The sequence below is a fragment of the Pseudorasbora parva genome, chromosome 22, assembly GCF_024679245.1.
Source record: "Pseudorasbora parva isolate DD20220531a chromosome 22, ASM2467924v1, whole genome shotgun sequence".
Classification (NCBI taxonomy): Eukaryota; Metazoa; Chordata; class Actinopteri; order Cypriniformes; family Gobionidae; genus Pseudorasbora; species Pseudorasbora parva.
In genome coordinates this window covers 1,008,992-1,022,500 of record NC_090193.1, presented here as the reverse complement: position 1 = coordinate 1,022,500, position 13,509 = coordinate 1,008,992, and the positions used below count along the sequence as shown (strand labels likewise).

At 40.6% G+C, this 13,509-nt stretch overlaps 1 protein-coding gene across 1 annotated transcript in view; it reads left to right on the top strand.

Annotated features, from left to right (window-relative positions):
• pparg (peroxisome proliferator-activated receptor gamma) overlaps positions 1-12,094 on the top strand; it is a 65,244-nt gene extending 53,150 nt beyond the window's left edge. The window contains exons 5-7 of the mRNA XM_067432157.1: positions 3,834-4,033; positions 8,669-9,137; positions 10,625-12,094. Of these exons, the coding sequence (XP_067288258.1) occupies positions 3,834-4,033; positions 8,669-9,137; positions 10,625-10,872 (917 nt within the window). The 3' untranslated portion in view covers positions 10,873-12,094. The remainder of the gene's footprint in view (positions 1-3,833; positions 4,034-8,668; positions 9,138-10,624) is intronic.
• Positions 12,095-13,509: the final 1,415 nt, after the last annotated feature.

The window sequence follows — 13,509 nt, the reverse complement described above, 5'->3', positions numbered from 1 at the left end:
TCGTTTATCTCCTCGTTTGCCTCTTTAGGTCACATAATTATATATGTGACATACTGTATATATAATATACTGTATTATACATACATAAACATACATTTATATGAGCTAGATGTATATGTCAATATGAAATGGTTCTATTTTCTAATAGGTTTTATACATGGACGGATATATATGTACATATGTTTTCACTTTCTATGTGGATATATTTAATATATTGATATTTCGGTAATGCTTTAGATTACGGCCTGGAAAGTACTGCATAATTAAAGGGAATTTACAGCACAACTTTCAGTAATTATAGTGTAACTATAAAGTAAGTACATGTAGGTATAAGGGAACAATATGTAATATTGGGGGAATAAAGGGGTAACTATCAGAAGTTGTGTTGTAAATTCCCTTAAATCATGCAGTACTTTCCGGGCCGTAATCTAAAGCATTACTAATATTTCATATGTGTACATTTATTATATTTCCGTATCAACATGTCCTCCAACCAATCCGCCTATATTGGTCGTTTGTCACTTCCTTATAATACGACCCACAGGAGCGATTACTAAAGCTGTGCTCCTACTGACAGCACGACACTTTCATTTTAAAGCATTTTTCCCCTTTATCTGCGTAATATTTCAGGTTTTGCAGAGCTCAGTTGGTAAAGCATGTCATCATGTGATCGTGAGTTCGATCTCAGGGAACACATGCGCTCATAAAGTGTGTGTGATCTATAAATCTCTGAGTAGGTTTAGGGATGGGGTGGCTGTAGTTGTAAATTAAAAACAATATTTTTGCTGAATGGAAATATGACAAATGATGGTAAAAAGTCCACACACTGCATTAAAATGAACACGCATTTTGATTGGTAACGACAGTCATACGTCACGTAACGCGACACTGTCATTATTTTTACGCCAGCTAGAGGGCGCATGACTTTAAAGCGTAAATATAGGTCGTAATAAGGTGCTTAAAAAAAGACCTATAGAGTCGTATTTTTTTGGAGGACAGGTTGTATGGGCACTTTTTCACGTTTCCTGTCTAAATGCCCTGAAATGTTTATCGGAAGACACTTTAAAATCTCCATTTCAGCATTTGTTAAAGTCTCCGAGAGCCTGCGTTAGCCTGACATTATTTCCAGCTTTATGGTGAGGTTTACACTTTGGCATGTCCTTGTTTCTGTCGCCTTTGATCAGGCCGGACGTCCTAGATTCGGCGGAAACACTTACAGCTTTCACACAGTTGAGGTTGCAGTGCACAGATTAATTTGGCATTAGATGGCATTGTTAGATTAGAGTCATGTAATCATCCTAACGCAGCGTACACAGAAACCTCTTATATGTTCGATCTTAAAGCGATAGTACAGCCGTAAATAAACATTCTGAAACTCTCGAGTCGTTCTGAAACCATATGCTTTTATTTTTATGTTTTCCTGGAACACAAAAGGAGAAGTTTTTGAAGAATGCTGGCGTTGGATTATACACTGTAAAAGTGAAACGGCACTGTCATTTATTTATAAATCATGGTCTACGGCTGAAAACACTCTTATGAGAAACTCTTAGAAGCGTCGAAAGAACCATAATGATGTCATAGGACCTTATTTATATATATATATATATAAATAAATAAATAAATAAATATATATATATATATATATATATATATATATATATATATATATATATATATATATATATATATATATTAAAGGTTTTAATATTACACCTGGTCTAATAAACCCTGTAGCCTCTCTTTTGCATTTAAGCAAACCTGTAATGTAATTGTTTATTGACATGGGAAATTGTAGTAAAAATTACATTGATCGGCTGAATGCAATAATAAATGCATATAATGCAATAAACTGACAGTGCATGAATAAATACATAAATACAACACAAAAGAGAAACTAAATTAATGCAATGAATAAATACAATCCTCCATCCATCATTACACACACGCACACACACACACACACACACACACACACACACACACACACACACACACACACACACACACACACACACACACACACACACACACACACACACAGAGGGTGTCAGAACCATACCTTTAGGGGTAGAACAGCTTGTGGCTGGGGCAGTACCCTTAAAAGTTTGTACCTTTTTTACCACAAAAAGATTCATAATAGTACATTAAGGTTTATATTAAGAAACTAATATTCCCCTTTTAAAGGGAAAAAAAGCCACAAAGATGTCTTCTTAAGGGTACTGCCACAGTGTGTGCGTGTGTGCGTGTGTGTGTGTGTGTGTGTGTGTGTGTGTGTGTGTGTGTGTGTGTGTGTGTGTGTGTGTGTGTGTGTGTGTGTGTGTGTGTGTGTGTGTGTGTGTGTGTGTGTGTTTTATGCATCCACCCGACTGAAAACTCTTGATAAATTCAATGACTTGTCTAGTGGAGAAGAAGAGAAACGAGACCTCACACTTACAAAACCTCAAAAGAGGAAAAAAAACATGATTGGTAAGAAACAGCTACAATTTGAAAGTGAAAATTAAGTGCATTTTAAAAGGAGTGTGTTCCAGTAATGAGGGGCTTTAAACAATATCTGACATTTACACATTTACAAATCACAATGAAGAATCCTAAACTGACACAGAGAATCATTTTAGCAGAAATAGCTCTTAATAGATCTGTTACTAAGAGGAAAGAGCCTTTAAATAACCATATTTTTAGTGTAAATAACACTTATATCATGTTTAGAGGCTAATAAAACACACACACACACACACACACACAGTCTCATGTTAATCTTGAGTAGAGTAGTGTCGATCCTTCATATCTCCCAAGAGTCTTTAGTTTATCATATTCATTCCCAGTCCTTTTTTGTTTCAAACATTTAGAATTTGTGTTATCATAAAAAATTAAAAATAAAAGAGATTTGAAGAGGACAGTCATATTGTGAGTAAGGGTCAAAGGTCAACCACCCTTTTCTATGTGGAAAAAGATCGTTCCAGAATTGAACTACAAATGCGGATAAAAAGTGTTAAAAACGACAAAAGTGCGAGTCCGACGGTAAAACTATCAGGGAATGTTCATTTTGAAGAGAACGAATGCGTTAAGTAGAGAGGTTTAGATAAAGGGGTTCGAGTGAATTATTATCCATATAAGCCTGACGAAAATATATCATTTAATATTATCCACATTATATTTAATCTGCAACGGCATTAAGAACTGTTCTAATGATAAGTCTGGCCACTAACCCTTAAACACATCATTATATTTAAACTACAAACACTCGTAATGAATCCTCATCTGAGAATGATTTCTGAAGATCATGATCACTGAAGACTGGAGGAACCATCCTGAACATTCAGCTCTGATCACACAAATAAATCAGCATTTAAAGGAGAATAAATTAAAAAACAATTATTTAATTGTAATAATATATCACAATATTAAAATCTGTATTTTTGATCAAATAAATGCAGGCTTGATGAGCAGAAGAAACTTCTTTCAAAAACTTTACAGATAGTGACGTGTCCAAACCTTCGGCCTGTGCCGTATTACAGGAAAAAGATGACCTGCTTAATTCAATGTGTCACAATTTCTTTCTAAGTATTTGTGAAGCGTACTAGTGGTTTATTGTGAAAATAGTTTGAGATGTGTTTGGTGTGTGGCATAAACGCCCGGTTTTCTATATTAATGTCAGAATGAAAACACAGAAGAATGTTGGAAGCGGTCATAATGACCCGCGCTAACGTACTGAAGGACTGAAAACAAACTCCCACACACATCCCCACAGACCCGAGACGATAAGCAAAGACCAGAGTGATGGATCTGGGGATTTAGGGGGTTTCAACTGTCTTGTTTGTTTGCTTTTTTCCCAGCCATTCGTTTTGGTCGAATGCCCCAAGCCGAGAAGGAGAAGCTTTTGGCCGAGTTCTCCGCGGACGTGGACCACATGCACCCAGAGTCGGCTGATCTCAGAGCCCTGGCCAGACATCTGTACGAGTCCTATCTCAAATACTTCCCCCTGACCAAAGCCAAGGCCAGAGCCATACTCTCCGGGAAGACCAGCGACAACGCCGTGAGTCTGGGGCCATGTGTTCGTGTGTTTGTGCTATCAAAGACACACTTCTGATCGTGTGTTCGTGTGTTTGTGCTATCAAAGACACACTTCTGATCGTGTGTTCGTGTGTTTGTGCTATCAAAGACACACTTCTGATCGTGTGTTCGTGTGTTTGTGCTATCAAAGACACACTTCTGATCGTGTGTTCGTGTGTTTGTGCTATCAAAGACACACTTCTGATCGTGTGTTCGTGTGTTTGTGCTATCAAAGACACACTTCTGATCGTGTGTTCGTGTGTTTGTGCTCTCCTAGAGCAGGTGATGTTGATGGTATTCCTCATATTCTCCAGTGTTGCGGCTCCTCTCTTCCCAGTCTGTCAGTAACTCTGTTTAGTTCCTGAAGCCCCGCCTTCTGAAAGCACACTGTGCTCTGATTGGTCGGCTGGAGCGGTGTGTTGTGATTGGTGTTTGGGAAATGCCCCGCCCCTTACCATAAGCGGCAGTCTCACCCTCCCCCAGTCTCTCCTGAAGCCGATACTGAAGTGTCTTAAACTGCAGTTCCTCGTCTGGCCACTAGAGCGGCTCCAGAAGCAGCAGAATCTTGTTGAGCTCATGTTAAAATGGCCAACTTTACAGCAGAATAAAACAAGTTTACAGTCTGAGACTAACGGTGGTTTTGGTCTCTACGGCTAATTTCGCCCTTCATGACGACTGTGAGGGGGGAATGTGTTTATAACTCATTCGTTTACATTATATAAAGCCTTAAAGTTCTGCATAATTAAGGGCGTGGCCACTTTGAGTGACAGGTGGATTAGCCATTTATCTGCTGTCTGTTAGTCATCGCATCACCTAAGCTCCGCCCACATCCCGTCTCTTTGGCCATTTTCTGTTATCCCTGACGCATGATGAAGCGCTGCAAAGATGGCGACGGCTCGTCTTTACTTTACGCTTCAAAATGGCTTTTCAGAATCCTATTGGTGACGTCACAGACACTACGTCCATATTTCTTTACAGTCTCAACACATGACTAACTAACCCACTTCTGAAAAGCACACTGTGCTCTGATTGGTCGGCTGGAGTGGTGTGCTGTGATTGGTGTTTGGGAAATGCTCCGCCCCTTACCATAACTGGCAGTCTCAACACATGACTAACTAACTCAGCCAGGCCCCGCCCCTTTATTCTGCGCATTAATTATTATAATGAGGAATATTGTGACGTGTCGGTTCCCGGAGAATTTGGCCGTTTCTAATAATTGGATGCGACTTCAATGCCGTTGGTTTCAGCCATTACACACTCAAGTCAGATCAGCCTGGACGTCGTTAAATGTTTATCACTCGACGGAGATCCTTTCACAGGCGCAGACATTTGAAACCATCATACACTCAAAATATGTGTAAAAAACAACCTAATGTTGGGTCAAATATGGACTAACCCAGCGATTGGGTTGTCTTAAGCAAATATTTAACCCAACCGCAGGGTTAAAACAACCCAATCGCTGGGTTAGTCCATATTTGACCCAACATTGGGTTACAACAACCCAGCATTTTCTATAGTGTAGGTAGTGCTGTAGCTGTCTAGACGCAACATGAAGTGCACTTGAAGCGTAGAATAGGCAGAAATTCAGGTTTCAAACGTTAACCGGTCACACACAGATCATGTCACGCCATGCTTTCCTCATATGCTGTATGTGCATGACGAATCACAACATGCATGTTTCACTCTTAGATTATATCAACACATCTAAATGATTTAATATCACATTAAACAATGCAAAAAATGACTTGTTGACATTCTGTCGCGTTTCCAGTCCAAATATCTAACAATTCTTAAATCAAGATGCATTTATTAGATCAGTAAAACGACATGAGATATTTCTCCTTGTTTTCTTAAAAATAAAATCTAAATGAAGAGCGTTTTTGCTTAAAACAGGCCAAATGATCTGCCAATGGGGTGAGAAAAATAATCTTATTTCTGATTGAAATCTTGTTTCTTGTTTCCGTCCCAAACAGAAATAAGATTATTTTTCTCACCCCATTGGCAGATCATTTGGCCTGTTTTAAGCAAAAACTCTCTTCATTTAGATTTTATTTTTAAGAAAACAAGGAGAAATATCTCATGTCGTTTTACTGATCTAGTAAATGCATCTTGATTTAAGAATTTTTAGATATTTAGACTGGAAAACAAGACAAAAATACTAAATAAGAAGAGCATTTTTTGCAGTGTATGCACTGGCCCATGAATAGCACTCACTAATTATTTTAAACACTACATTTTACATTAAATTGAACAGCAATATAGAAAGCCAGAAAATAAGTCTCAGATCATTTCTGTTCGGTGGCCGGTAGAAATGTTAAATTCGTCACGTGTCTTCAACAGGAGATATGACCAAGGCCGCTCGACGCATGTTTTGACTAACACAGCGAGCGATACCAAACATCTGCTCTCTCCGCAGGGAAATATTTATAAAGGCACAGACTGCAGAAAGAACATATGAAAGTATAGATATAATCTATATATCAGAGCCGTTATGCGCTCCTGCAAACTCGACACGGACCCAAAGATCATGGGATTTCAGAAAACATTGAGAGAAATGATGGTGATGTCTCATGTGCAGAAGTCATATTACTGTCTGAGGTGGAGCGACAGGCTTCAAAATCATCATCTATGAAGCCTTATTGTTCCTTTTACTATAGAATAGTTCCGCTGTAATGACCTCCGGTACTCTAGGAGGCGGTAGAGACTCATTCATGTCTGAGATCACATTTGTTGCGTCCCAATTTGCCTACTTATACTACACCCTAAAAGTGTGTACTCTTTTTGTGACGATAAAGGACATACTTTTGAGTGTGTAGCAGAAGAGCAAGCTTTAAGACATGCTATATCATCTTTAACGAACTATCACCGTTTAAACCACCCTTTCAATCATCACACAGTTCAAATCGTCCACATTCAGATTAATCTCCTGCTGTATCGGAGAGAAGTGTAGCCGCTCGTTGATCTGCCGTGTGTGTGTCTTTAATGCAGAGACTCTCCTCATGTGTTTGCAGTTTAAATATAATGATGCTTTAAAAGTTAACGGCCAAACGTGTCATTACAAAAGTTCACAATGCTGCTGCAGGTGAGATATAATGTGGACAACACTGAATAAATATCTTTAGTCAGGTTAATACTGATAGTTGGTCACTTAAACCTCTTTATCTAAACCTCTCTACTTAACCGTCGGACTCGCACATCTGACATGTTTGTAGTTTTTTAACACTTTTTATCCGCATTTGTAGTTCTAATCGAATCCTCGTCCAACTCGCAATGGGTTGTGGGTAATATCAGCCGTTAGTGTCAATCCGCACTTCAGATTCTGACTGGAAATAGTAAACCATCTGGAAGACTCTTCAGCATACGACGATTTGGGACAAACTAATTCTATTTTTTAATATATTTAGTATGGATAGTATGCGAATCGGGACGCAGGGATACTCTCGTGAGTAAGTCCTTATTTTGAACAAGTCATTATTTTGCAATAGGGCTGCACAATTAATCAAATTTCTAATTGTTAATGGGGTGTATTTCTATGATAATATAACACAGACATATGAATCCATATTAAACCCTGCTGCTCGTGACGACACACTGATGTCTTAAGACACGAACCGATCGCTTTCTGCCAGAAACACAACAGTATTTGTGTTATTTTTACCTCATATCAGGCGAATCTCATCTAGTGTTCCCATCCGTCATTACTTCCGCTGAGTCAGGTCAAAATACCGGCACGATCAGAGATATTTACATAGATTCCTCATTCAACAGATCCGTGCAGGCACTAATGAGGCTTCTACTTAGATATATCTATGACCTACTACTGTTGTCCACACACTTTATAGTAGGGAAGTATGTTATTTCAGACTCAGTGATGTTTGTACCGTCACACTGGATGTTGTAAGAAAAAAACACATTTTCAGTGAAAAATGTTTCAAAGGAAAACCTTCACCAGTTTTTTGTTCAGTGCACCTTTTGTGGATAAAACATTTTCAACAAGATACTTCTGACCTTGACCTGAAAGAGAAAACCTTTAGATTTGACTTTACTCACACTTGCGCCGCTTGTGTTATGAATCGGAGTCTGACTCTTTTTTACACACTATGGCTCAAATTCAGTGGCGCTCCAGCTCTTCTCTATCAGTGTCAGTGTTCCTGAACTCCTCAAACGCCGCCATCTGGAGTTAACCAACACCTCACAATATTCCTCATTATAGTAATTAATGCGCAGAGTAAAGGGGCGGAGCCTGGCTGAGTTAGTTAGTCGTGTGTTTAGACTGCCGGTTATGGTAAGGGGCGGGGCATTTCCCAAACACCAATCACAGCGCTGGAGCACACCGCTCCAGCCGACCAATCAGAGCACAGTGTGCTTTCAGAAGGAGGGGCTTCAGGAACTAAACAGAGTTACTGACAGACTGGGAAGAGAGGAGCCGCAACACTGGAGAATATGAGGAATAATCCACATCACCTGCTCTAGTACACTGCAAAAAAATGCTCTTCTTATTTAGTAATTTTGTCTTGTTTCTGGTCTAGCTATGACTATATTTAGTGAATGTGAATGATTCAATGACTCACTCATAAAGACTTCACTCGTTTCATTCCGCTTCTCTTCTTGTTTGCAGCCTTTCGTTATTCACGACATGAAGTCTCTGATGGAAGGAGAGCATATGATCAACTCTCGGCAGATGCCCATGCAGGAGCACCGGAGATCCGACATCGGCGTCATGCACGAAGTGGAGCTCCGCTTCTTCCACAGCTGCCAATCTCGCTCGGCCGAAGCGGTCAGCGAAGTCACTGAATTCGCTAAAAGCATCCCAGGATTCGTCAACCTGGACCTGAATGACCAGGTGACGCTCCTGAAGTACGGCGTCATCGAGGTGCTCATCATCATGATGGCTCCGCTCATGAACAAAGATGGCACGCTCATCTCCTACGGGCAGATCTTCATGACCCGCGAGTTCCTCAAGAGCTTGCGCAAACCCTTCTGCGAAATGATGGAGCCCAAGTTTGAGTTCTCCGTCAAGTTCAACATGCTGGAGTTGGACGACAGCGACATGGCTCTGTTCCTGGCCGTCATCATCCTGAGTGGAGGTGAGTCTGAGTTTCACTGTCCCTGATTAACCAAAAAGACAGCTCAAAGATAGCATTAACCCTCAGGTGTGACCACAAGCTCAGTGACTCGATGAGCTCAAAGCAGACTCATATCTGACAATATCATCTCTAGGGCGAAACCACAACAACACTGAACACTTGAGCTTGATTCAAACTCATGACAAAATTAACTTCCTCAGAATGAACAGGTGAACCTACCATTACAAATTAATACAAATAACTGAAAGTAAAACTAAACAACTTAAATAGCTTGAAATACAATAAATGTCAACTGAAAAAGAAGAAAAAAATGTGTGTGTGTGTGTGTGTGTGTGTGTGTGTGTGTGTGTATACACTCACCTAAAGGATTATTAGGAACACCTGTTCAATTTCTCATTATTGCAATTATCTAATCAGCCAATCACATGGCAGTTCTTCAGTGCATTTAGGGGTGTGGTCCTGGTCAAGACAATCTCCTGAACTCCAAACTGAATGTCAGAATGGGAAAGAAAGGTGATTTAAGCCGTTTTGAGCGTGGCATGGTTGTTGGTGCCAGACGGGCCGGTCTGAGTATTTCACAATCTGCTCAGTTACTGGGATTTACACACACAACCATTTCTAGGGTTTACAAAGAATGGTGTGAAAAGGGAAGAGCATCCAGTATGCGGCAGTCCTGTGGTGCCACAACACGCACACAACCTTGAGGCGGATGGGCTACAACAGCAGAAGACCCCACCGGTACCACTCATCTCCACTACAAATAGGAAAAAGAGGCGACAGTTTGCACAAGCTCACCAAAATTGGCCAGTTGAAGACTGGAGAAATGTTGCCTGGTCTGATGAGTCTCGATTTCTGTTGAGACATTCAGATGGTAGAGGCAGAATTTGGCGTAAACAGAATGAGAACATGGATCCATCATGCCTTGTTCCCACTGTGCAGGCTGGTGGTGGTGGTGTAATGGTGTGGGGGATGTTTTCTTGGCACACTTTAGGCCCCTTAGTGCCAATTGGGCATCGTTTAAATGCCACGGCCTACCTGAGCATTGTTTCTGACCATGTCCATCCCTTTATGACCACCATGTGCCCATCCTCTGATGGCTACTTCCAGCAGGATAATGCACCATGTCACAAAGCTCCAATCATTTCAAACTGGTTTCTTGAACATGAGTTGACTGTCCTAGAATGTATATATATCATTTTTTTATTTCAGGTAGTTGCATTTAGTACAAAAATAAAATTAAAACTGAAATAAAAATTAATAAAAAAACTATACAGATGTATTTTTAAAAAAAAACAAAAAACATAAAAGTTAAAAAATTACAAACTGAAATTAAAATGGAAAAAAATATAAACATAATGAAAAATATGATTGTTTCTGTGATGTGCGTGATTATCCTCATCTGTTATTCTGTCGCAGTGCTGACTGAAGTGAATCTTTGTGATGAATAAAGTGTATTGTGGTTAATGAGGCTTGTGTTCCTGTGCTAGATCGGCCCGGCCTGCTGAACGTCAAGCCCATCGAGGACCTGCAGGAGACGGTGCTCCACTCGCTGGAGCTGCAGTTGAAGACCAACCATCCCGAATCCCTGCAACTCTTCGCCAAAGTCCTGCAGAAGATGACGGACCTGCGGCAGCTCGTCACGGACCACGTGCAGCTCATCCAGCTCATGAAGGAGACGGAGGTGGACTGGTGCCTCCACCCACTGCTGCAGGAGATCATGAGGGACCTGTACTAGCCTGATCTGGTCCTGATCCATATCCTGATCTGATCCTGATCCTGATCCTGATCCTGATCCTGATCTTGATCTTGGGCTTTGCTCTGAAGTTCTGGCACTGTCACGAACAGGACTGGTTTGACAGCCGTGCGTTCCGTGTCCATCGCAGTTCCTCTGGGAACACGTTCTTCAGCAGGGATTCACACACACACACACGCTCACACACACACACACACACACACACACACACACACACACACACACACACACACACACACACACACACACACACACACAGAGGAGAGACACTCCATATTTCATAAAACTCATGGTATCCAAAAGTCTGAGGGGACACTGCAAATCAGGAATTGTTTCATTAATTAGAACCTGGACATTTTTGAATATGTAAAGATTACAAAAATCTGAACTATTGGTCTCAGACTTTTGGACATTATCAATAATTTTGAAATAGCAATAACAAAATTCACAATAACCTTCCAGAGTGCCACATGTGTGTCTCCAACTTCTGTTCATATAGGACTGCAATGAAACTGACAAAGCGCTGAAAACACACACACACACACTCACATGGACGCACACGCACACACACACACTCACTCCGTCACTCACATACACACTTACACACTCACACTCTCTCTCACACTCACACACACACTCACTCTCTCACACACACACACACTCTCTCACACACACACACACACACACACACACAAACACACACACTCACTCACTCACACACACACACTCACTCACTCACACACACACACACTCACACACACACACACTCACTCACTCACACACACACACACACACACAAACACACACACTCACACACACTGTGACAAGATCGATCTGAACATGTACAGTTTCATTTTAACCACTGTCGTTTATTCTTCATCGAGAAAAAAATACTCTTTCTTTGACTATTATCCAAAGATCGGCTCTTTTTTGCATCAAATTCTGATCTTAAATATGTTGTGTTTTGCATTTATGAACGATTTGTTTAAACTGCGAGGGACTTTTTTGCTTTATTGTTCTACGTCAGGATTGTTTTGTTTAAATCATTTTAAAGCCTTAATTATTTTTTACATTAATTCACAAAATGTATGTAAATATGAATCAAAGATTTTAAAAGGGAGCATCTTTCATATATTTTAAATGGCGTGTAAACCATTAAATGTCAATTGTATTTGAATATGTAAATAAATATTTTCAAACTATATTAACTGTGTCGTTTTACACTTGCATAATTTTGATTGACATGCTGTTTGCTCAAGTCGCCACACGCCTTTTCGTGTCTGCCTACGCGGCTTTAGATGAATGTCTTCCCACTGAAGTGCGCAGCAGGAGTGTGTGTGTGCGTGCAGATCCAGAACACGCAAAGCTACTTTCAGTCATTACATCATGCTTTTATTGCGTGTGTCTCTAAACACACCCTTTCGTGATTGCAAAACGTGAACTTCACTCACCCCGCCGCACTAGATGCATATCTCCTCGACAAAATATCATTTCCAGCTGGACAGGACAGGAGTACTTCTGCCTTTTGATATCAGGAGGTTTTCATTGTACGTCAGTGAAAAAGGAAGAAGCTTGAATAATAAAATATGTTTCATTTGATGGCATTTTCCAGGGGGAAGTGAAGGCCGGTGAATGTGATCCGTCATTAGTTTCCACTGCTGTGATGTCTTTCACAATCTTCTATAGTTTAATAATACTTTAGAACAAAATCAGCTTAATATGACTGGTGAAAATCTAATGGGTAAAACTATAAATAAAGTGTGAGCCAGCTAATAGAATGCACATTTAGAGTTTTCTTAATGAATCTGACCTCTGCCACTAACTAACCCCTGCCACTAACTAAGCCCTGTCACTAACTAACCTCTGCCACTAACTAACCCCTGCCACAAACTAATTTATGCCACTAACTAATTTCTGCCACTAACTAACCACAGCCACTGACTAACCACTGCCACTAATTAATGTCTGCCAATAATTAACCACTGCCACTAACTAACCCCTGCCACTAACTAACCGCTGCCACTGATTAACGTCTGCCACTAACTAACCCCTGCCACTAACTAACCACTGCCACTAACTAACCTCTACCACTAACTAACCTATGCCATTAACTAACCTCTGCCACTAACTAACCTCTGCCACTAACTAACCTCTGCCATTAACTAATGTTTGCCACTAACTAACCTCTGTCACTAACTAACCTCTACCACTAACTAACCTCTGTCACTAACTAACCTCTACCACTAACTAACCTCTGCCACTAACTAACCTCTGTCACTAACTAAGCTCTGCCACTAACTAACCTCTGCCACTAACTAACCTCAGCCACTAACTAACCCCTGCCACTAACTAACCTCAGCCATTAACTAACCTCTGCTACTGACTAACCCCTGCCACTGACTAACCTCAGCCATTGACTAACCTCTGCCACTAACTAACCTCTGCCACTAACTAACCTCTGCCACTAACAAACCTCAGCCACTAACTAACCTCAGCCACTAACTAACCTCTGCCACTAACAAAACTCTGCCACTAACTAACCGCTGCCATTAACTAACCGCTGCCATTTACTAACCCCTGCCACTGACTAACCCCTGCCACTAACTAACCGCTGCCATT